Source organism: Petaurus breviceps, unplaced genomic scaffold (genome assembly GCF_028583685.1).
Source record: "Petaurus breviceps papuanus isolate PSGF00001 unplaced genomic scaffold, PetGlider_PUasm1.0 90603, whole genome shotgun sequence".
NCBI classification, from domain to species: domain Eukaryota; kingdom Metazoa; phylum Chordata; class Mammalia; order Diprotodontia; family Petauridae; genus Petaurus; species Petaurus breviceps.
The window spans coordinates 2,494,204-2,513,252 of NW_027187284.1; the positions used below are offsets into that span (position 1 = coordinate 2,494,204).

Below are 19,049 nucleotides of genomic sequence, written 5' to 3' on the forward strand. Positions count from 1 at the left end.
CTATAATTCTCATTTGCACTCCCTACTCCCCTTTATGTTCCTATGTCTTTTCACAGTTTCAGAGGACTGAAATCCACATTTGTAGCAGGGAGCTCATCTGCCCTTTAAGTCAGAGGTGGAGAAGTACTGCTGCCAAAAGCTGATAAGGGAGGAGACAAGCTGTGGGTGAATAAAAAAAATGGTGCCAAGAATGAGCAAAAAGCAACTGATGTTTATGTCCATTTATAGACTTGATATCGGTCTTACTTAGGAGAAGCAGCTGGGTAAAGAGAGGGATCTGAAGCAGAGAAGCAGATATGTGAAGGCCTTATGTTGGCACAGTCTTCTTGTGCACAGAATGAGATCATTTGCCTATTATGGACTCAATAGATAATCATTCATTAAAAAAATCAAATTATCCATGATTAGAGGGCTCAAATGACTAAAAGTTGCAGATTAACTGGGAAGGTTGAATAGCCTTGAGAAGAAATATTAAATTATTTTTGCACATGTGAGTACTAAGAGCTGTCAGTGTAGTTTTGGAACTTCTACAATACAGAACTGAAAAAACCAATAAGTATGACAGGTATTTCATAAAGGAGTATCCTTCTTAACTCTGCGAACTCTCAATGAAAAACCCATTCAAAACTACCAACATCCAGGATATTATTGTAGATTAGAGCTAACTGTGATGATCTGTTTGTAGCTGGTTTGCAATTTATGTTGGCATGGGGTTTTTGACCTTGTATGTTAGTATTTAGTATTGTGGAAAGTTTAAAAAATTGGATAATTATTTTATACGAACATAATCCATAGTATGACAACTAGCTCATTTTACAGATGATGAGGTAGAGCCTGAGAGAAGTTAAGTGATTTGTCCTGTCACACAACAAATAATTAGTAGCATCATGGCTCTTTAGTGCCTCTTTTCAAGTGTTTATAGGTATTATCAACTATATTTTATCATATTTCGTTGAGACGCCTAAATGACAAAAAAAATTTCAGGGCTTCCTTTCATTCTTTTTATTTTTTTAAAGGGTGACATTGCCAGGGAGTGGGTGAATGCTTGTGGGAATGAGGAGGGAGAGCAGAAGATACAGCAACAGGGAGTGGGGTGAGTAGTGACTTGATCCCACATCAGACTTTTACTAACACCTGTTCTGCTGAGACTGGATGTTACTGAGAATAACATAGACCACTGCCAGTGGGTGGGACCCAGGGCAAATCACAGAGAAACTGGTTTAAAATAAACATCAAAGACAGAGCTGAAGGGGAAAAGCTATTGCTGAAGACTCCTGATACTCAATGACTACAATAAGGCATTGGGCTCAGGCAGACTTAGAAGGAGTTAAGTCCAAACCTTTATTTTATAAATGGGGAAATCGAGTCCCAAAAAAATTATATTCCTTGCCTAGGGTCACACAGTTATCAAGTGGCAGGTTTGGGATTTAACTTAAAGTCCTCTGATTACTCCTCCTACAGTCTTTTCATTTCAGCCTTCCAGTCCCACAAGATTACTTTGTATTAAATTCCTCCAAAAGTTCCCTAATGGAATCATTCTTATGAAATGTCAGGCTAGTACTTGGTTGAGTCCTATAAAGAAATGTTGCTTCTCTCCCACACTGCAGCCTATGACCTTCACAACAGAATGTTCCAGTATAAACTAGTTGCTTTGATAAGAAAATGCAAGCCTCCAATGGTTTGGAGCAGGTCCTTGTGAAAGAAAGAAAACTTTTGCCTCACTCTGAATCCAATCGAAACCTGAATGTGCTGGATAAAAAATAAACCAAGGGCATCATTATTCCTTCTCATTGTATTCTGGTTGCCTTCAAATTGCATACTCACTATATCTGAAATAACTGAGCCACCTCCATTAAATGAACTCCATCACTTCAATCAAGGTATGTTTTCATAATGAAAAGCTGAAATGATAAACTCTAATCATCTTAAATTCCCTCAACTTTTCTAAACAGCATTAAGCTCAAGGGTCCCCTAGAAGGGCAACATTCTTATTATTTTAAAAAATCTGTACCAACTTTATTTTAGAATTTGCTTTATAACTGAACAAAACAGACAAAGTGGCACTTCTATCACTTGCTTTGCCTTCAAGGTCAGACACAATCATTGGTTAATTTTCTCTTTCTGTTTTAAAACAAGGAATACTTGACTTAACTATGAACTGCAGGGAAACACCATATTTTAAAGAGAGGACTATGGGAAAGATCACTAATAAAGGGAGAATTAGAAAATCACAGAATTTGAGAGTTCTGGAAGAAAGCATAGAGAATATCTAGACCAAGTCATACATGAAAGGAATCCCAATTTGAATCTTTGGTCTTAAAATATGTTTATCTATATCCAAATCTATATCTATCATTGCAGCAGACTTCAAATAAAGTCTTCATGTATAAAGTATAGATATAACTATATTAATCTTCATGGCCTAGTGGACAGAATATTGAACTAAGAGTCAGGAAGACCAGGCTTCACGTGCAACCTCAGATATTTTAGAGCTGTTTGGCTCTGGGCAAATCACTCAATCCTCCATTAATGTCAGTTTCCCTAGCTTTTAAATAGAATTAATAATCATAGTTACCATACAATGTGGACCAAATAAGAATAATCTATGTACAAAGCTTTGTAAATATTAAAACACAATATCAATGTTAGTTATTACTATTTCTCAACACTGTCATGTTCACTCATAGGGATGTAGAACCTGTAGCCTCCAGGTCATCTATGACCCTCCTTGGATGCCATCATTTGACTGAATCCAAACTTCACAAAATAAATCCCCATAATAAAAAGATTTGTTCTGTAAAACCTGGACTCAGTCAAAAGGCTGCACCCAAGGACCTAGAGGGTCACATGGGACCATAGCCTGCAGCTTCCCCACCCCTGGGTCACCCTTGGAATCAAGGAAACCTGTGCTCAAATCTAACCCCTGCCATATACTGGTTCTTTTACTTGAGATACATGATAATATTATCAATATTCTAGACAACTCTGGAAGACAGTAAATTTCGAAGGACTTTCTGGACTCCATGACTAGAAGAAGTTTCCACAATGGGAACTCCTTAAAGCAATACCACAGAAATCATAACTCTAGTGACCCTTGTCTACACATTTCAGTGTTTGTATTCACCTATCGAGATACCATGCATGAGATAATGAGATAAACAGTAACTTAATGAAAGTTATGATAAATCATCTTAATAAGCCAAAGAAATATTAAAGAAAGTACAGAGGGAAGAAGGGAAGAAAAAAATTACTTTGTGTTACTCCAGTGATAAGACTAAGAGGAGAGATTAAAAATAAAACAAAACACATGACTTTCCTAGAGAACAAAGATTTCATTATCTCTCTTATTAAACCTCAACTGTGGATAAAAACTTCACAGTTTGTGAAACATATGGCCAGTGATTTAGAACACAGATTTTAAAGGATTTCAAATGAGCACTTCAAGCCAGAAAGAGATGTTCGACTTCATATTTGTCTCCATTTAATGAATGTGTACCTTAGTACTACTTAGATAAGCAATGATTAAGCACTAGAATCTACTTACCTCTTTCGCCACAAGCACCCACTTTAATGAGTAGGAATACTTTAGATCAGCTAGGCAGTGCAGTGGATGGAATGCTGGCCTGAAGTCAGGAAGTTATCCTTCCTGAGTTCAAATCTAACCTCATATACTTATTAAGCTGTGTGACTGGGTAAATCACTTAACCCTGTTTACCTCAGTTTTCTCATCTGTAAAATGAGCTGGAGAAAATAATGGAAACCACTCCCAATATCTCTGCCAAGAAAGCCCCAAATGTGGTCACAAGAGTGGGACATGACTAAACAACAATAGATTTATGTACCATAAATCTATTGTTCTTAATTCCATTAACTTCTCCTAAACCTATTATGTTTTTCTCCCTTTCTCTTTTTCTGTATCTCTGTCTCTCTGCATGCATGTATGCGTAAATGTGTGTGTATATACACATACATATACATATATTCATATATATATATACAGATTTACAAAATCATATATGCAAAATGCTTTATAAACTTGAACTCCTATATATCCATGTTAAAAATCACTGTATGTATGTAGATTAATGGTAGATAATGAGAGTGAAGATAACCTTGCATTCAATGCTGATCAGATTATAAATTTAGGAAATTAAAATACAAAGGCATGCTATAACAGCAGATTCAATTGGATATGAATTTAACTGACAGTGTATAGGCCCATCTATAACTGTTGAAATATAATGTCCAAAAACTATGCCTTTGTGTATTCTATCTCTCATTCTATATTCAAAAGATGATCAATGTTAATATTCAAGGCAGCCATATTTTCTTACAGAAAATAATCTATCATAAGTATCCTTATTGTTTAATTCTATAAAACTACAGTGTTATTATCAACATTACATAGTGCATCCATTAAGGCACTGAACTGTTGGATAAAATGTTAAGGTACCTTTCTTGCTTTTCCTAATGAACATAGCCTTTAGCATTTAAATAGAGTATCAGGGCTAGTTTTACTAGGAGTAAAAATAATATAATATAGCCACATGTGCAGTACAGTATAAGGAGCCTTGGATTTGGAATCAAAAGACCTGAGTTCAAATCCTGTCTCTTCCAAACACAGTGTCTTTTAAGCAAGTTGCATAATTTCTCTAGGTCTAGTATCCTCATCCATAATATGATATAGATAGAGTGTGATTATATAAACTTAGAAATCCCTTTCTGTTCTAAATCACTATATCACAGAGTCATAGATTTAGTAGGGATCTTATAGGGTATACAGCCAAATTTGTACCTATCAGCACTTTCCATACAACATACCTACAAAGTTTTCATTCAGAATATACCTGAAGAATTCGAGTGAGGGTGAACTTCTTACCTCTCACTGGAACTCATTCCAATTTATATAGTCTAGATGTTATGAACTTTTTCTGTTTATTTTATATTCTAATAATTATGTATTTATATTTTATAATTTTAGCAATCTTATCAGAGATTATAAAATTCCATAAATGATTATACATGTTTATAAGCTATGCCTTACTTTTGGTAAACATTTACAATTTATTTTCATTTTTCCTCTAAATGCTCTTTTAAGATAATCTATTATAGAGAATTAATTGATATATGTTTCTAAAGATTAAGCACCATGGTGTATATAATATATGCAAACATACATATAGGTATTACTTAAAATTAATTGAATTCAGAAAAAAAAATTAAACGGGAATATAACCCTGGTGATTTCCAACACTACTTAGAAGTAATACAGGAAACAATGTGTTGTATGCATTCCAAAGCCAGTAGTTACCAGCACAAAATAGTTAATTCCTGTTCACAAAGTTTTTTTAGCAACAATTTTCTTCTTTCCCTGAAATTGGTGAATAATTATTGAAGTTACTGAACTTATTTCCCCTCTCCTAAATACAGTTACAGTCCTTGCATCTATTTCAGAATGGCGATAATCTTATATCAATAAGAGATAGAAGAAAAACAGCCACAAACATCTCTTAGGTAATCGAGTCAACCCATCTCTTTGGAATAGATTGTCCTCATAATATATCTTTTTTGCTTGCATATTGCAATAAAAATTTAAAATACCCTAGCCATGATTCACTTCAAAATAAAGATGCTAAAAAGTTGGTCTTGGAATAGTGGCAAACCAAAAGTATCTGAGTGAAAAGAGCTTAGTCATCACAGATATAAAACATGAATAGCATTTTAAGCTAACTTTACTTCTAAAGTTAAAATCCCCAAAAGTTTTAAGATGTTCCCTCAATTCAAAAGGCATTCTTTTATATTCTAAGACAATTCATACTTGAGTACTGCCTAGAACTGAAAGTAGAAGACAACCTCTTAAAATGAATAATAAGATATCCTCTAAAATAAAAGAAAGGAGGCTGGATAAATCTTGATATTATGTCCTAATCTATCACAACACATTATATTAATTAGAACATATATACTTTTGCCCCAGACCTTCCCTCTCCCTTTTCAAAGATAGTTTATTAGTTCTTAGAATTATATGGGAATATTACAGGTAACTGCTACACATGAACAAATACTCACATATATACATATATGTATGTAGCAATAAAGACAAATGAAAGCAAAACTAAATAACTATAGAATTTAATTTATGGAAGCAAAAATATCTGATATAAATATTAATACCTAACTACTACTTTTAACAAAAAGGTATTTAACACCATCTCTAAATACTGGGGATTATTGTCACTATGATTGGAAAAAAGTTTTCCTAATTCAGCATATTTACCTATATGTAACTATATCTATATATGCATGACTATTCATTACTATACATAATACATGACCATTTATGTTAACTAATTACCTCCTATTTTATTTTCTTTCATAAGCTTATATTCTTAAAATTTTAGACATAAAGTTATGTCAAAAACACAAAAATCATAAAACAACTATTTAGTCTATTTATACTTACAACAGTCTTCCACTTCTTCATACCAAATCATTTGGGCAAAAAATGAAATATCAAGGCAACAATGAATATCTTAAATGAAAATGTCCTCAGTTTTATTACTCCAGTAGGTTTTTCAGAGTTAGGCCAGTCAATAATAAGAACCCAAAGTAGCCTTCCAAAAAAAAAAAACATAAATAAAGTCCTCTCTGTTTTCTTTGAAGTTTATCTTATGAAGTTAACTGCTTTTAAGGTCTGAATTCTGTAAGGGGAGAATGAGTGAGCCTAACTCCCAAAGAGTCAGTCGATGTAGTAACTGATGCCAGGATTCCGTAGAGGTCCCTAGATGTTTCAAATTCCAGGACCTGCGCAGAAGCAAGCAGCTGGGCTTCCCTCAAAACAAGTTGGTTTCCCATAATAGGACTGCCCATGAACTCTACATATAAGGCTGTGCTTCCAGGATGGCATGTACTGTATAACAAATTCAAAAGATGACCAACAGCTTCCTGATTAGCAAACAAGCCAAAATAGTACAGTAGTTATAGTACTGCTCTGCATGCCTCTTAAATACAAAAGCCCTGTTGTGAAAAGTTATAACAATAATTCCTAAATATCTTCTCAAAAGTCATAGAATTTTCTAATTCTTATCAATAATAAATTTTCAAAAGCTTCTTTGCTTTTTCATCAAATGCACTTGGAGTTTTTTTTCTCTTTTTTTCTGACTGACATGGAAATTCATGCCTAGAATGATTTGTACATGAATTATGTATCCAGAGACTACAAATATTAATTTGCTTCCCTTGGGATCCAATCAAAAGTCATAAATTGATGATGCAAACAATCCAGAGTTGAGTGTAAGTAGGAAAAAGTTGCAGTAGAGAGCAATGGTGAGAATATATGTCTCCTGGAGATAGTTATTCATTTAAATGAAAGAATAGAAACTTTGGGGGGAAACCCATTAAAGTTTCAGGTAAAAATAAAACTTATTTCCTAATCTAGGAAGAGTAAAAATGAGTAAGCTTTTTTAATTTATATGCTGACAACAAGAAAAAAATGCCATTCTGTTTGATATTTAAACAAAGAGGTGAAAGATACATCATTTACTTACAAGAAAAACAATGCCATTCTGTTTGATATTTAAATAAACAGACTGAGCACAAGTGAAAAATATTTCAGTGTAGAATTTGAATAATTGTGCTTTGATTTGCACAATAGATGTTGCCAACAAATCATAGGCTAGAGCTAAAGGGGCCTTTAGATATGATCTAGTAAAGTATCCTCATTTAAAAATAAGGAAATTGAGGTACATGGAGGTTAAATGATGTGTTGAAGATCATGTACTTAATAATGGATTTGGTCCTAAAACTGAAGACAACTGCCTTCCACCCCCATATTTAGTCCATCAAATTGATAACTAAGTATTAACTTTGCGGGGCAGCTAGGTGGTGCAATGGATAAAACACTGGGTTCTGGAGTCCTGAAAACTCTACTCCCTGACTTCAAATATGTGGTGTGACCCTAAACAACTCACTTAACTCTGCCTCAGATTCCTCATCTGCAAAATGAGCTGAAAAAGGAAATGGCAAACCACTCCAGCATCTTTACCAAGAAAATCCACAAATGGATCACAAAGAATCAGATCAACCGAAATTACTGAAAAACAACAAAATTAACTCAGTGTGAGTGTGTGTGTGTGTGTGTGTGTGTGTGTGGGTGCGGGGGGGGGGGGGGAGAGGGGTGCATTGTATGAGTGAGTGGGAGTGACAAGAAGGATAAACTGGTTTTTACAGGGTAACCCAAAATTGAAATAAATCCTGTGATGCCTCCTTTAGGAATAAAAACAATTTGAGATGCCAATTAATACAATTTAAATATGGATTTTTATTAAGGGAAGAAAATCTGTATTAGTAAGGAGAAAAAGCATCAGATGGTTTACAATATTAAATGAGTGGTTTACATAGAAAAAAAAAAGATGTGATTGTACAATATTGTGACTAAAGGAAAAGGCTTTCTTAACTATTAATTATGTCTTTTTTTTATTACGTCCCTTCACAGAATAATCACTAATTAATTTGTCAAACACTTTATGTAAGAGAAAATGAAATATAAATTGTTATAATTTAAAATGCACATGCTTTACTGTTACTAATAAGTATTCTTACAATATATGTAATGCTTCTATTCCGCACTAAAAGGACAGGCTGTTGCCTACTAATAGGTCAACAGGCGTGGGATGGTAATGAGGACAAGGGAACATTTGAGCAGTATTATATATTCTACCTCTAAGATTCTAAATGTTCCTAAATAAGCTCTGTGTCTGAAAGAATATGTGTTCCAGGCATGTGGATCAAAATATCAAACAGAAAATAGGTCTCTTTGCATTCAGCCCTCTAAATATATATATAATAGTTAATCACTAAAAATGCAACTTTACTTTTTATTATTATTATTATTTAGTTTACATCATTCATTTCCACAAGATTTTGAGTTACAAATTTTCTCCCCATTTTCCCCTACCCACTACCACAAAATAGCAATCCCCTACTGAATATGCCCTCCCCCAATCTGCTCTCTCCCATATCTTCCCCCATCCTCTCTCTGACTTTCCAGTAGGGCCCGGTGGATCTCTCTACCCCAGTGCCTGTATATCTTATTTCCCAGTTACATGTAAAATAATTAATAATAATAATAATAATAATAATATATTTAATGCATTTGATTTTAAACCTTTGAATTCCAGATTCTTTCCCTTCTTCCCTTGTCACCCACCCTTACTGGGAAGATAAGCAATTTAATATAGGTTGTACATGTGTAGCTATGCAAAACATTTCAATAGTGAATATATTGTGAAAGACTGACTACATTTCCTTCCATGCTATCCCAACTCCCCCCCCCCCCAACTAGTTCTATTCTCTGCTTTGATCCTGTCCCTTTTCAAAAGTTGGTGCTTCCAACTTCCCTCCATCCCAGCCTGCCCTCCCTTCCATCATCCTTCCTCTAATCCCCTTCCCTCTACCCTCCTATAGGGTGACATACCCTATTTAGTGTGTATGTCATTCCCTCCCTAAGCCCAATTCAATGAGAATAAGGATGACTCATTCCCTTTTACCTTCCTGTTCTTCCCCTCCATTGTAACAGTTTTCCCTTGCTTCTTCTATATGAGATAATTTACCCCTTTCTATCTCTCTCATCTCCTCTCATTATATTACTCTCTCATCTCTTAATTTCACCTTTAAGTATCATCCCTTCCTGTTCAATTGGTCCTCTGACCCCTATGTATACCTGTACACATATATGCACACACTCACATATGTATTCATATGCCCATATACCCTCCTATATAGACATATATATGTATGTATACATACACACACATTTCTATTCTCTTCAACTATTCTCATACTAAGAAAAGTTTCATAAGTTACAATTATCATTTTTACATGTAAGAATGTAAATAGTTCAATATTGATAAGTTCATTATGATTTTTTTTCTCTGTTTACCTTCTCATGAATCTCTTGCTTCTTGTATCTGAATGTCAAATTATCTATTGAGCTCTGGTTTTTTCATCAAGAATGCTTGAAAGTCCTCTATTCCATTGAAATGACCATATTTTCCCCTGAAAAATGATACTCAGTTTTGCTAGGTAGGTGATTCTTGGTTTTGATCCCAGTTCCTTTGACCTCTGGGCTTGGCTCCCAGAGCGTTACACTGGCCCCTTCCTGCCAGCCTACTGGCCTGTCTTCAGTGGGAGTTTAACTTCTCTGTGTCATTTTGTGGCTTCTGTAGCTCCAAAGTGTGTTTAGAATCATTTTTTACATTAATTGGAGGAGGTGGGAGCGGGAGCCCTGTGGAAGTCCTGTTTCTTTTCCACCATCTTGACTCTGCCCCCACTCAAAATATATTGAAGAAACACTGAGTTCCTCTGAGACATGACATAAACTGTATATCCATAGATGTGTTGTTCTCAATATACCAAGAGCTTCCGATTAAAAAAAAAACTTGCACTCCATATCTATTTAACATACATTAAAGTTGCATATTCTGATCCTTTGACCCTCATTCCTGATCAGTATTTATTCAGTCCATCAATAAGAATTTATGAAGTGCTTACTATATGTTAAGTGGTGGGGATATAAAGACTGAGGTTGGATAGTTCTTGTCCTCAGGACACTTACATTCCTCCTCCATTTCCCTTGGGATCCTTGTGGTACGAACATCCACAATGTATTAAAACTTGATAAGTTAAAATAAATAAATAAATAGATAGATAGATAGACAGATAGATAGATAGATAAATAAATGAATGAATAAATAAATAGATAAATAAACGAATAAATAAATGAATAAATAAATAAATAAATGAACGAATAAATAAATAGATAAACAAACAGACAAACAAATAAATAAATGAATGAATGAATCAATCAATCAATCAATCAATAAATAAATCAGACCAAGAAGACTGGAACTACATAGGACCTCTTCTTGCCCGGAGAACCACAAGCAGAACAGGTTGGGGTTATAAGGGAGGTTTTTTTTTGTTTGTTTGTTTTGTAGGCAATTATGCTTAAATGACTTGCCCCAGGTCACAAAGCAAATAACTATCTGATGGCAAATTTGAACTCAGGTCCTACTGACTCCAGGGCCAAAACTCTATCCAATGTGCCACCTAGCTGTTCCAGGAAGGAATTTGTTTTATAAAAATATTTTCTAAAAATTTTTCCAAAATGCTACCATTATTAACTAATCAACAATTATCATATATGTATTATCCTATTCCCCCTGCTTCTTTGATGAACTTATGAATTCATCAAGAAAACAAGTAAAATGAAATGAGATGTAGGGCTGCCTGTGAAGAGGAATAGCACAACTATTGACCTTTGCCTATGCCCGGCCATGGGAAGAGGTACTCCAACTTTCAAATGGCATGTGAAACAATTAATGGCTATTAGATTACATTATTATTAAGTGCTAACTTAAGGGGCAGAACAAACCATATGCTTTAAAGAAACTCAGATAAAGGGATCGTTTATTCAACAAATATGTAAAATAAATTGAGAGCGTCACAAAGATAAATAAGACTTCACAGAAACACTGAATGTCAGAATTGGAGAGATCTCAGAAGGTATCTATTTTAGCTCAAGAATTACCTCAGCAGAATAATATACAGGTGACTTACCCATGTTTTGTTAAAGGGCTCAATTGATAGGCAACCTATTACCTCTCAAAGTTGCCTGTTCCGTTTTGGGATAATATGATCTCTTGGTATTAATGGTCAAATGTATTACACTGAGACAAGGAATATTATAATCCAGTTTGGAAGATAAAACATATAAACAACTATATCTAATACAAAGAGAATAAATTGAGATATAAAGTTCTATAGGAGTTCAAAGGACTAAGAGAGCAACTGATATCTATATGTCTTACAGAAGTTTTCCATGATGGGCTTGGAATAGTCTCTATTGGATTGGCAGGATTTATGCAAGGGATGTATGAGAGGAGAGAAACAAAAACAGCTAAGAGATGAAACAGGTTAAAAAGAGAAATAATATGAGCTAAGGCAAAGGCATAGCCTCTGGAGAACAGTAAGAAACTGTGTGGAAAAACCTATTAATTTAAAATCCTGAAGACCTGAGTTAGAATACTAGTCCTGCCACTGATTTGCTGAATAACTTTGACCAAATCATTCCTTATGGAATGTAAGGTAACTGAGGGCAGGAGCTATTTCATGTTTTTCTGTACAGTGTCTGGCACATAATAGGCTAATAATAAAAATAATAATAGCTGCCTTTTATATACATCTACTATATGCCACACACCCTGCTAATTGCTTTAAAATTTTTATTTCATTTGATCCTTAAAATAATCCTGGGAGGTAGGTGCTATTATTATCACCATTTTTCAGTTAAGGAAACTGAGACAGGCAGAGATTAGTGATTTGACCAGGGTCACACATCTAATAAATATTGGAGGCTGTACTTGAATTCAGATTCCAAGAGCAGGACTCTATCTACTGTTCTACCTAAATGCCTCTAATAAATGCTTGTTAATTAATTGATTGATTTCTCTTTTGGGGCCTCAGTTTCCCTATTTGTAAAAATGAGTGGGTTGTACTAGGGGTTCAGTAAGGTCCCTTCCATCTATAACATTCTCTCTTTCTGTGCTAAAACTATTGTTTATACTAGGGAGTAGAGAGGAATCGTTTTGGATGAAGAGGATGAGCTTAAAGTTGAGGTTGATAAATAATAGTGTAGTACAAGGATGATAAATTTTGATTCAATCAACAGACAAATGTCAGCTATTGTAGGTTTTTGAACAGAGGAATATGAGGGTGAAATTCAATTAAACACATGGTTATTCAATGCAATATAATTGCCTAGACATTGAGAAAAGGATTGACAAGGCCCTTAGGAACATAAATTATACTGAGTAGGGGTGAGAAGTATGCAATATGTACCTGGCTGAATAAATATTGGGTCAAGTTAACATAAGAACAGGTATCTTCTAGGTTGTGGCATCTTTGTTGAGCATTGAAGGAAGCTATGATTTTAAGTAGTAAAGGAGAAAGTAAATTCTAGGAATGTGGATAACCTGTGCAAAGGAAAAGAGGAAAGAAATGCCAAATCTTCCTTACCAAGTGGCAAATTTAGGAAACAGCTAAGTAGTCCAGTTTGACAGGAATAGAGAATGAATGGAGTAGAGCTCTATGGAAAACATCTGGGTAGAGAAATAGGATTATGACTACTCAGCTAAGTCAATTTCCCAGAAGAAAGTTTTCTAACCACATACCAAAAAGAAGCCACTGAACATTGTGGGGCAGTGGATTGACAGGGTCAGACCTATAGAACAGGATTATATTAATTTGGTAGGTTTGGGAAGGACAGATTGGAGACAGGGAAAAATTGTAAGTAGGTATACTAATAAGAAGACTACTTCAATAGTACATGCAAGAGTAAGGAGCAAGAGAAGACAAACAAAGAGATTATAGAAATATCACTGAGGGAGAATCACCAGAAAAGGGCAAATAATTATTATGGGCATGATTAAAAATGAGGAGTCAAAGATGATCTCAAAATTACAAATTTGGGTGACTGGATATCTGGTAGTAACCTTACCAAAAAAAAAAAAAAGAATGTGTTTTTGGGAAAAGATATACACTCTCTTTTGCATACGTTGATTTTGAGATGTCTATGAAATATTCAGGCAGAGACATTTAGCAGGGAATTGCTGATACGTGACCAAAATTCAAGAGAGAGGTGAGGTCTGGATACACAGAAGTGAGGTCAATTTACATAGAAATGACAATTTATGCCATGAGAGATTTGGGGAACATAGATAAATGTTGGCATAGGGGGAAATTATGGAGATAAAATTAATGAGATATAAGGATGAAGGAAAACCAAGTATGACTCAAAAATTATGAATTTTGTTGACTGAAATTATGGTGGTGCCTTTAAGAGAAACAACAAAGTTTACAGGAAAGGTGAATTTTAGAGGGAAAATATGAATTCCATTTGGTATATGTTGAGTTTGAGAAGCCAAAGGACATCTAAGAGGAGGTGTCCAACAGGAAGTTAGTGTTCGGGATCTGGAGTTCAGAAGACAGATTTGGTCTAGAAGTTTGGATTTTGGAGTAATGCCAACTGACTGGATGGCAGCTGATGAAATCAGCAGAAAAATGAATATAAAGAAAGAAGAGGAGTCCCAGGCTAGAGTTTTTGTGGCAAGGGCCTAACAAAGTTTGTGGGTTAGAGAAAATTTCAAGAAACAAAGGCATGAAGACTATTCTCAGACTTGTAAAATTTCAAGTGTAGAATGATAAAAACTCTAGATTAAATTGGAAGTTGTTGTCACTCTAAGTAATAGACATTGGAAAGTAATACATTTTGGGAGAAGAAACCAGAGGATATGATGACAGAGACTGAGAACAAATGATGTTTATTACCTCTTTGTTTCTAGCTTCTCTCTCACATTCCTTTTTTTTTCTCCCTCTTTTTTTTTTTCCTGTTTTTGAACTAAGGAACATTTTGTTGTCATCTTTTGAAAACTTTGTTAAAGGCTTAGTCCCTTCAGCATTATACAAGGTTATAAAAACCTTTAAGTAAATAAATCATAGGTGAAAGCATTAAATACTGTTATGCATTTAATTTGTGTGTAGCCAGGGCTGACTCATTTACTCCTCTTTCTTCTTCTTAAACTGAATGGTGTCCCCTGAGGCAATGCATACCAAAAGAATTGGAGAAAACTGAACTTCACCCTCCCACTCTCTTTACCTGGCCAAAAAACAAAAACAAAGGCAGTAAAAAAAAAAAAAAAAGAACAAAAACAAAAACCAGATTGCTAAAAGCCTAAGGTGGTTTTTAAATAATCCCACACAATGGCTCAAAAGAGAAATTCTTTAGTATTTAAGAGAGATTGGAAAAAACTGGCATGCTTTATTGGCTTCTCTACCAGAAGAGAATATTTCTTTAGTTGTGTACATCACATGAAAGAATCCCACGTGTCAGAATCAGTAAGGACCTGAGTTTTCAAGAGTCATTTTCTAGTTCTAACCTACTTATCCAATCATCTGCTGATCATCTCCATTCTCCTTTGACAAAATGACTTTCATATTTAACTTTTTTTTTTTCTTCACTGACTGGGATAACACCCTAGTTCAGACTCTAACAATTACTCATGTAAAGACTACTGCACTAGCTAGCTTCTTTTAATTTTTTTTTTAACTCACAAGTATTTATTTTCTCTCTCTCCCACAATTGTAATACATATGCATAATAAAGCAGAACATATTCCCTTGTTGCCCCGTCTAAAAATGTGTATTTTATTCCAGATATTTAGATTCTTTTTCAAGTGATGGATAGAATTTGTCATCACATATAAGAGTTCAAAACGGTTCATTTTTATAGGGTTTTTGGTATTGTGTAAATTGTTCTCCTGGTTGTGCCCACTCCACCCTGCATTATATCATATAATTCATTTTCAAGTTGTTTTTTTTTTTCCTTCTGAATCAGTCTCTTTCCTCATTTCTTACAGAACCAAAGTATTCTATTACATTCACTTATCATAAACTGTTCAGCTAGGCCTTATTGGTTTACCACTTATTGACACCTCAGAAAAGAATATCTCTTTCTCTCTCTGTCTGTATATATGCATGTATGTATTATATACATATGGATATACATACATACACATATGATCTTTCCCTCTTTCTTTGATCTTTTTGGGAATAAATGGATACTTGTTCTGGATCAAATATTATATACAGTTTAGCAACATTCTAGTTCCTAATTGCTTTCCAGAATGGCTATTACACTTCAGTGCCTCAATGTCTCTGTTTTTCCAGAAGCCCCTCTAACATTTGTAATGTTCCTTTTTTGTAGACTTTGTCAGTGTGATAGATGGAAGGTGGAAACTCAGTTACTTTAATTTCCACTTCTCAAATTGTTGGTGATTTGTAGCATTTTTCCCCCAATATGGCTATAGTTAGCTTGAATTTCTTCCCCTGAGAACTGCCTTTGGCCATTTATCAATTGGGTAATGGCTCTTAATCTGATAAATTTGAATCAGTTTCCTGTGTATCTTGGAAATGAGACCTTTATCAGAGGAACTTGCTATAAAATATAACAACCTCTTGATCAATCTCTGTGCCTCAGATTTCTCTTCTCTCTCATATATCCTTTATATAGATGCCAAACTAATTTTCCTTAAGTACAGGTCTAACCATGTCATTTCCATAATTCAGTAAACTCCAATGTAAACTCTTGCTTCTGTGTAAACTCTTACTTCTATGGACAAATACAGAGTTTTCTCCTTGTCATTTGAACCTGGCTCCCAGCTATCTTTCTAGACTTACTATGCATTACATGCATTCTCTAGTGCAGCCAAATTGAATTTATATTTTTTTCCCACACGTAACACTCCATCACCCACCTCCATGTCTTTTGCTGTTCCTATTGCCAAAATGTATGAGTGAGATATACCCTCTGTGAAGACTCTTCAGGGTGGTGGGAGAGAGACTATCTTGAAACTAGAGACAGGCTTTGGTACTACTGGATAGGCCTAAGTTTCAGTTTACTAGAAATTACCCAACTCCTTCACAGTCACCTCAGCATTAAGTTTGCCAAATAAGAACATTGAATTAGCTATATCCTGTTTCCTTGTTCTTTGTCTTTGGAGAGGATTTTCACAGCTAGATTGTAAGGCTTCCTCCCAGTCAATAGGAATAAAGGATAGTGATGGGAGGGGGTTTGTTTATGCTAGGATATATAACCTTTGCTTTGTTTTCTGTAACACACCTCCTTCCACTAGTCCTTCCTAGTGGGGGTGACACCCTTTTCTTGAGAGAACTGAATAAATGCTTTCTGTTCCTACCTTGAGAGGTTTCTGAGTTTTATGAAATTTGGGTAGGGGGTCTTTGGGATTGTCTACCCGACACATGTACTAGGTCCTCACCTCCACTGTTTAGAATATATAGTTTCCTTCTTCATAGCTCAGTTCAAGAGTCACCTTGTAAATAGGACCTTTTCAGATCTCACCAGCTACTAATTCCTTCCTCCCTACCCTGTTCCCAAATTACCTTCAATTTACTTCTGCATGTACCTGTTGCCTCCCACAATAGTATGTAATCCTTGAAGACAAGGACTTCTTCATGGCTCTCTTTTTATCCCTACTTCCAATTATATAACTGGAGCTAAATAATTTTTTTTAATGCAATTGGGGTTAAGTGACTTGCCCAGGGTCACACAGCTAGTAAGAGTCTCAGGCCAGATTTAAACTCATGTTCTCCTGACTCTAGGACAAGTGCTCTATCCACTACATTACCTAATTTCCTCACTAAGTAAATTTTTGCTGGTTGATTGAAAGAATATCAATATTTATAGCTAACATATATTAACATAGAATTTGTGACACAGTCTTTTTGAAAGTTGGACAGCAACAGATTTGTGTTCCCTAGAATAACTATTCTGTAGGCCCAGAATTTGACAGAAACAATGGCAAAAAAGAAATAGCCTTATGATACCAAGTCCCTCTTCTGGTACTACATCCTTAGAGCTAAAATGCAGGGAAAACTACCACTCTTACAAGATCACGAAAACTCTGGAGGTCTTCCCTCTGTTGGTAGAAAAGACTATCCATGCTGGCAGAGAAAGATTTGTGTTGGGCATACTGAGGAGGTGGAGCCAAGATGGTGGAGTGAAAACAGGTACTCTCTTGGTTTCTCACCTAAAGTCCTTCAAATACCTTCAGGGGGTGACTCTGAACAAATTCTGGAGTGGTGGAACTCACAGAGACATAATGGGGCAGATTTCCAGCCCAAGACAGATTGGAGGGTTGACAGAAAGGGTCTGATGCACCAGGCTGAGAGAGGAAGGTAGTCTAGTGCTAGTTGCGCAAATGCAAACCTGGCAAGAACAAAACCAGAGCAGACCTGCGCTACTGAATAACTGACAGCAGTGGCAGTTTCCAGATTTCTTAACCCACACATGCCAGACACAACTTGGAAGTCAGCAGGAGGGGTCTGGTGGAACTGGGCTAGAGAGAAGAGTAGTCCAGTGCAGGGTGTGCCAATAAAACCCCAGCCCCAGCAAACCTAAAGCAGGCCTTGGGAGTAACTGAATTAGTAGCAGCAGTACCACCCATGGCAGTTGCTGTTCCTGGAGGAATCAGCCCACAGACAGAATGTGTGAAAGTCACCTTTTTCAACTTCCAGGAGCCAAGATGGTGGAGCAAGAGTAAGTTGCTCTCACCCTCCCTTATTGACTTTGAAAAACCCAGAGAATATTGCTGCAGGAAAAATCCTGAAATATAAAAATGCAGCCAGAAGAAACACAAAGTACAACAGTCCTTTAGTTTAGGAGGCTAGGGGGATTAAGGGGGAAAGTCCCTCTTGCTGTGGCTAAAGGAGACCAGTAAAACCCAGAAAAAAAAGGCAAGCAACATGAACAAAAAGCAACAAAGGAAAACAATGATCATAGAGAAGTATCTTGCAGACAGGGAGAAATAAATGCATAGATCAGAGTCGGGGATGGAGGATATGGATGGGGGAAGAGAATAGGATGGAGAGAAAGACACAAATAGTAATCATAACTGTGAATGTGAATGGGATAAATTCTCCCATAAAACCAAAGCAGACAGCAGAATGAATTAAAAACCATCATCCTACAATATGTTGTTTACAAGAAACACATTTTGAAACAGAGGGACACACACAGGGTAAAGGCAAAAGGCTAGAGTAGAATATATTATGCTTCAGCTGAAGTTCAAAAAAGCAGGGCTGGCAACCCTGATCTCAGATGAAGCAAAAGCAAAACCAGATCTAATTAAAAGATATAAGGAAGGAAACTACATCCTGCTAAAAGGCACCATAGTCAATGACATGATATTACTAAACATATATGCCTCAAGTGGTATAGCATCCAAATTCTTAGAGGAGTAGTTAAGGGAATTACAGGAAGAAATAGATCTGGGGGTGGGGTGGGTACCTCAACCTCTACCTCTTAGAATTAGATGTTTAACCACAAAATAAACAAGAAAGAAGTTAAGGAGGTGAATATACTTTTATATATATATATATATATATATATATATATATATATATATATATAT

The 19,049-nt window shown here is 35.4% G+C and overlaps 1 protein-coding gene and 1 long non-coding RNA gene across 8 annotated transcripts in view; one reads left to right on the plus strand and one right to left on the minus strand.

Moving 5' to 3' along the window:
* Positions 1 to 19,049, minus strand: part of DMD (dystrophin) — a 2,504,498-nt gene that overhangs the window by 2,357,604 nt on the left and 127,845 nt on the right. For 3 of the 7 annotated variants that reach the window (XM_069063827.1, XM_069063826.1, XM_069063828.1), the window contains exon 1: positions 6,464 to 6,842. The exons of 1 other annotated variant lie outside the window; for it this stretch is intronic. In XM_069063827.1, coding sequence (XP_068919928.1) covers positions 6,464 to 6,494 — 31 coding nt within the window. In that variant the 5' untranslated portion in view covers positions 6,495 to 6,842. Of the gene's footprint in view, positions 1 to 6,463; positions 6,843 to 19,049 lie in introns of those variants that run through there. 3 more of the 7 variants (XM_069063829.1, XM_069063823.1, XM_069063825.1) reach the window with 1 other exon arrangement.
* Positions 1 to 19,049, plus strand: part of LOC138142780 (uncharacterized) — a 113,981-nt gene that overhangs the window by 67,444 nt on the left and 27,488 nt on the right. The gene's annotated exons all lie outside the window — the stretch shown is intronic.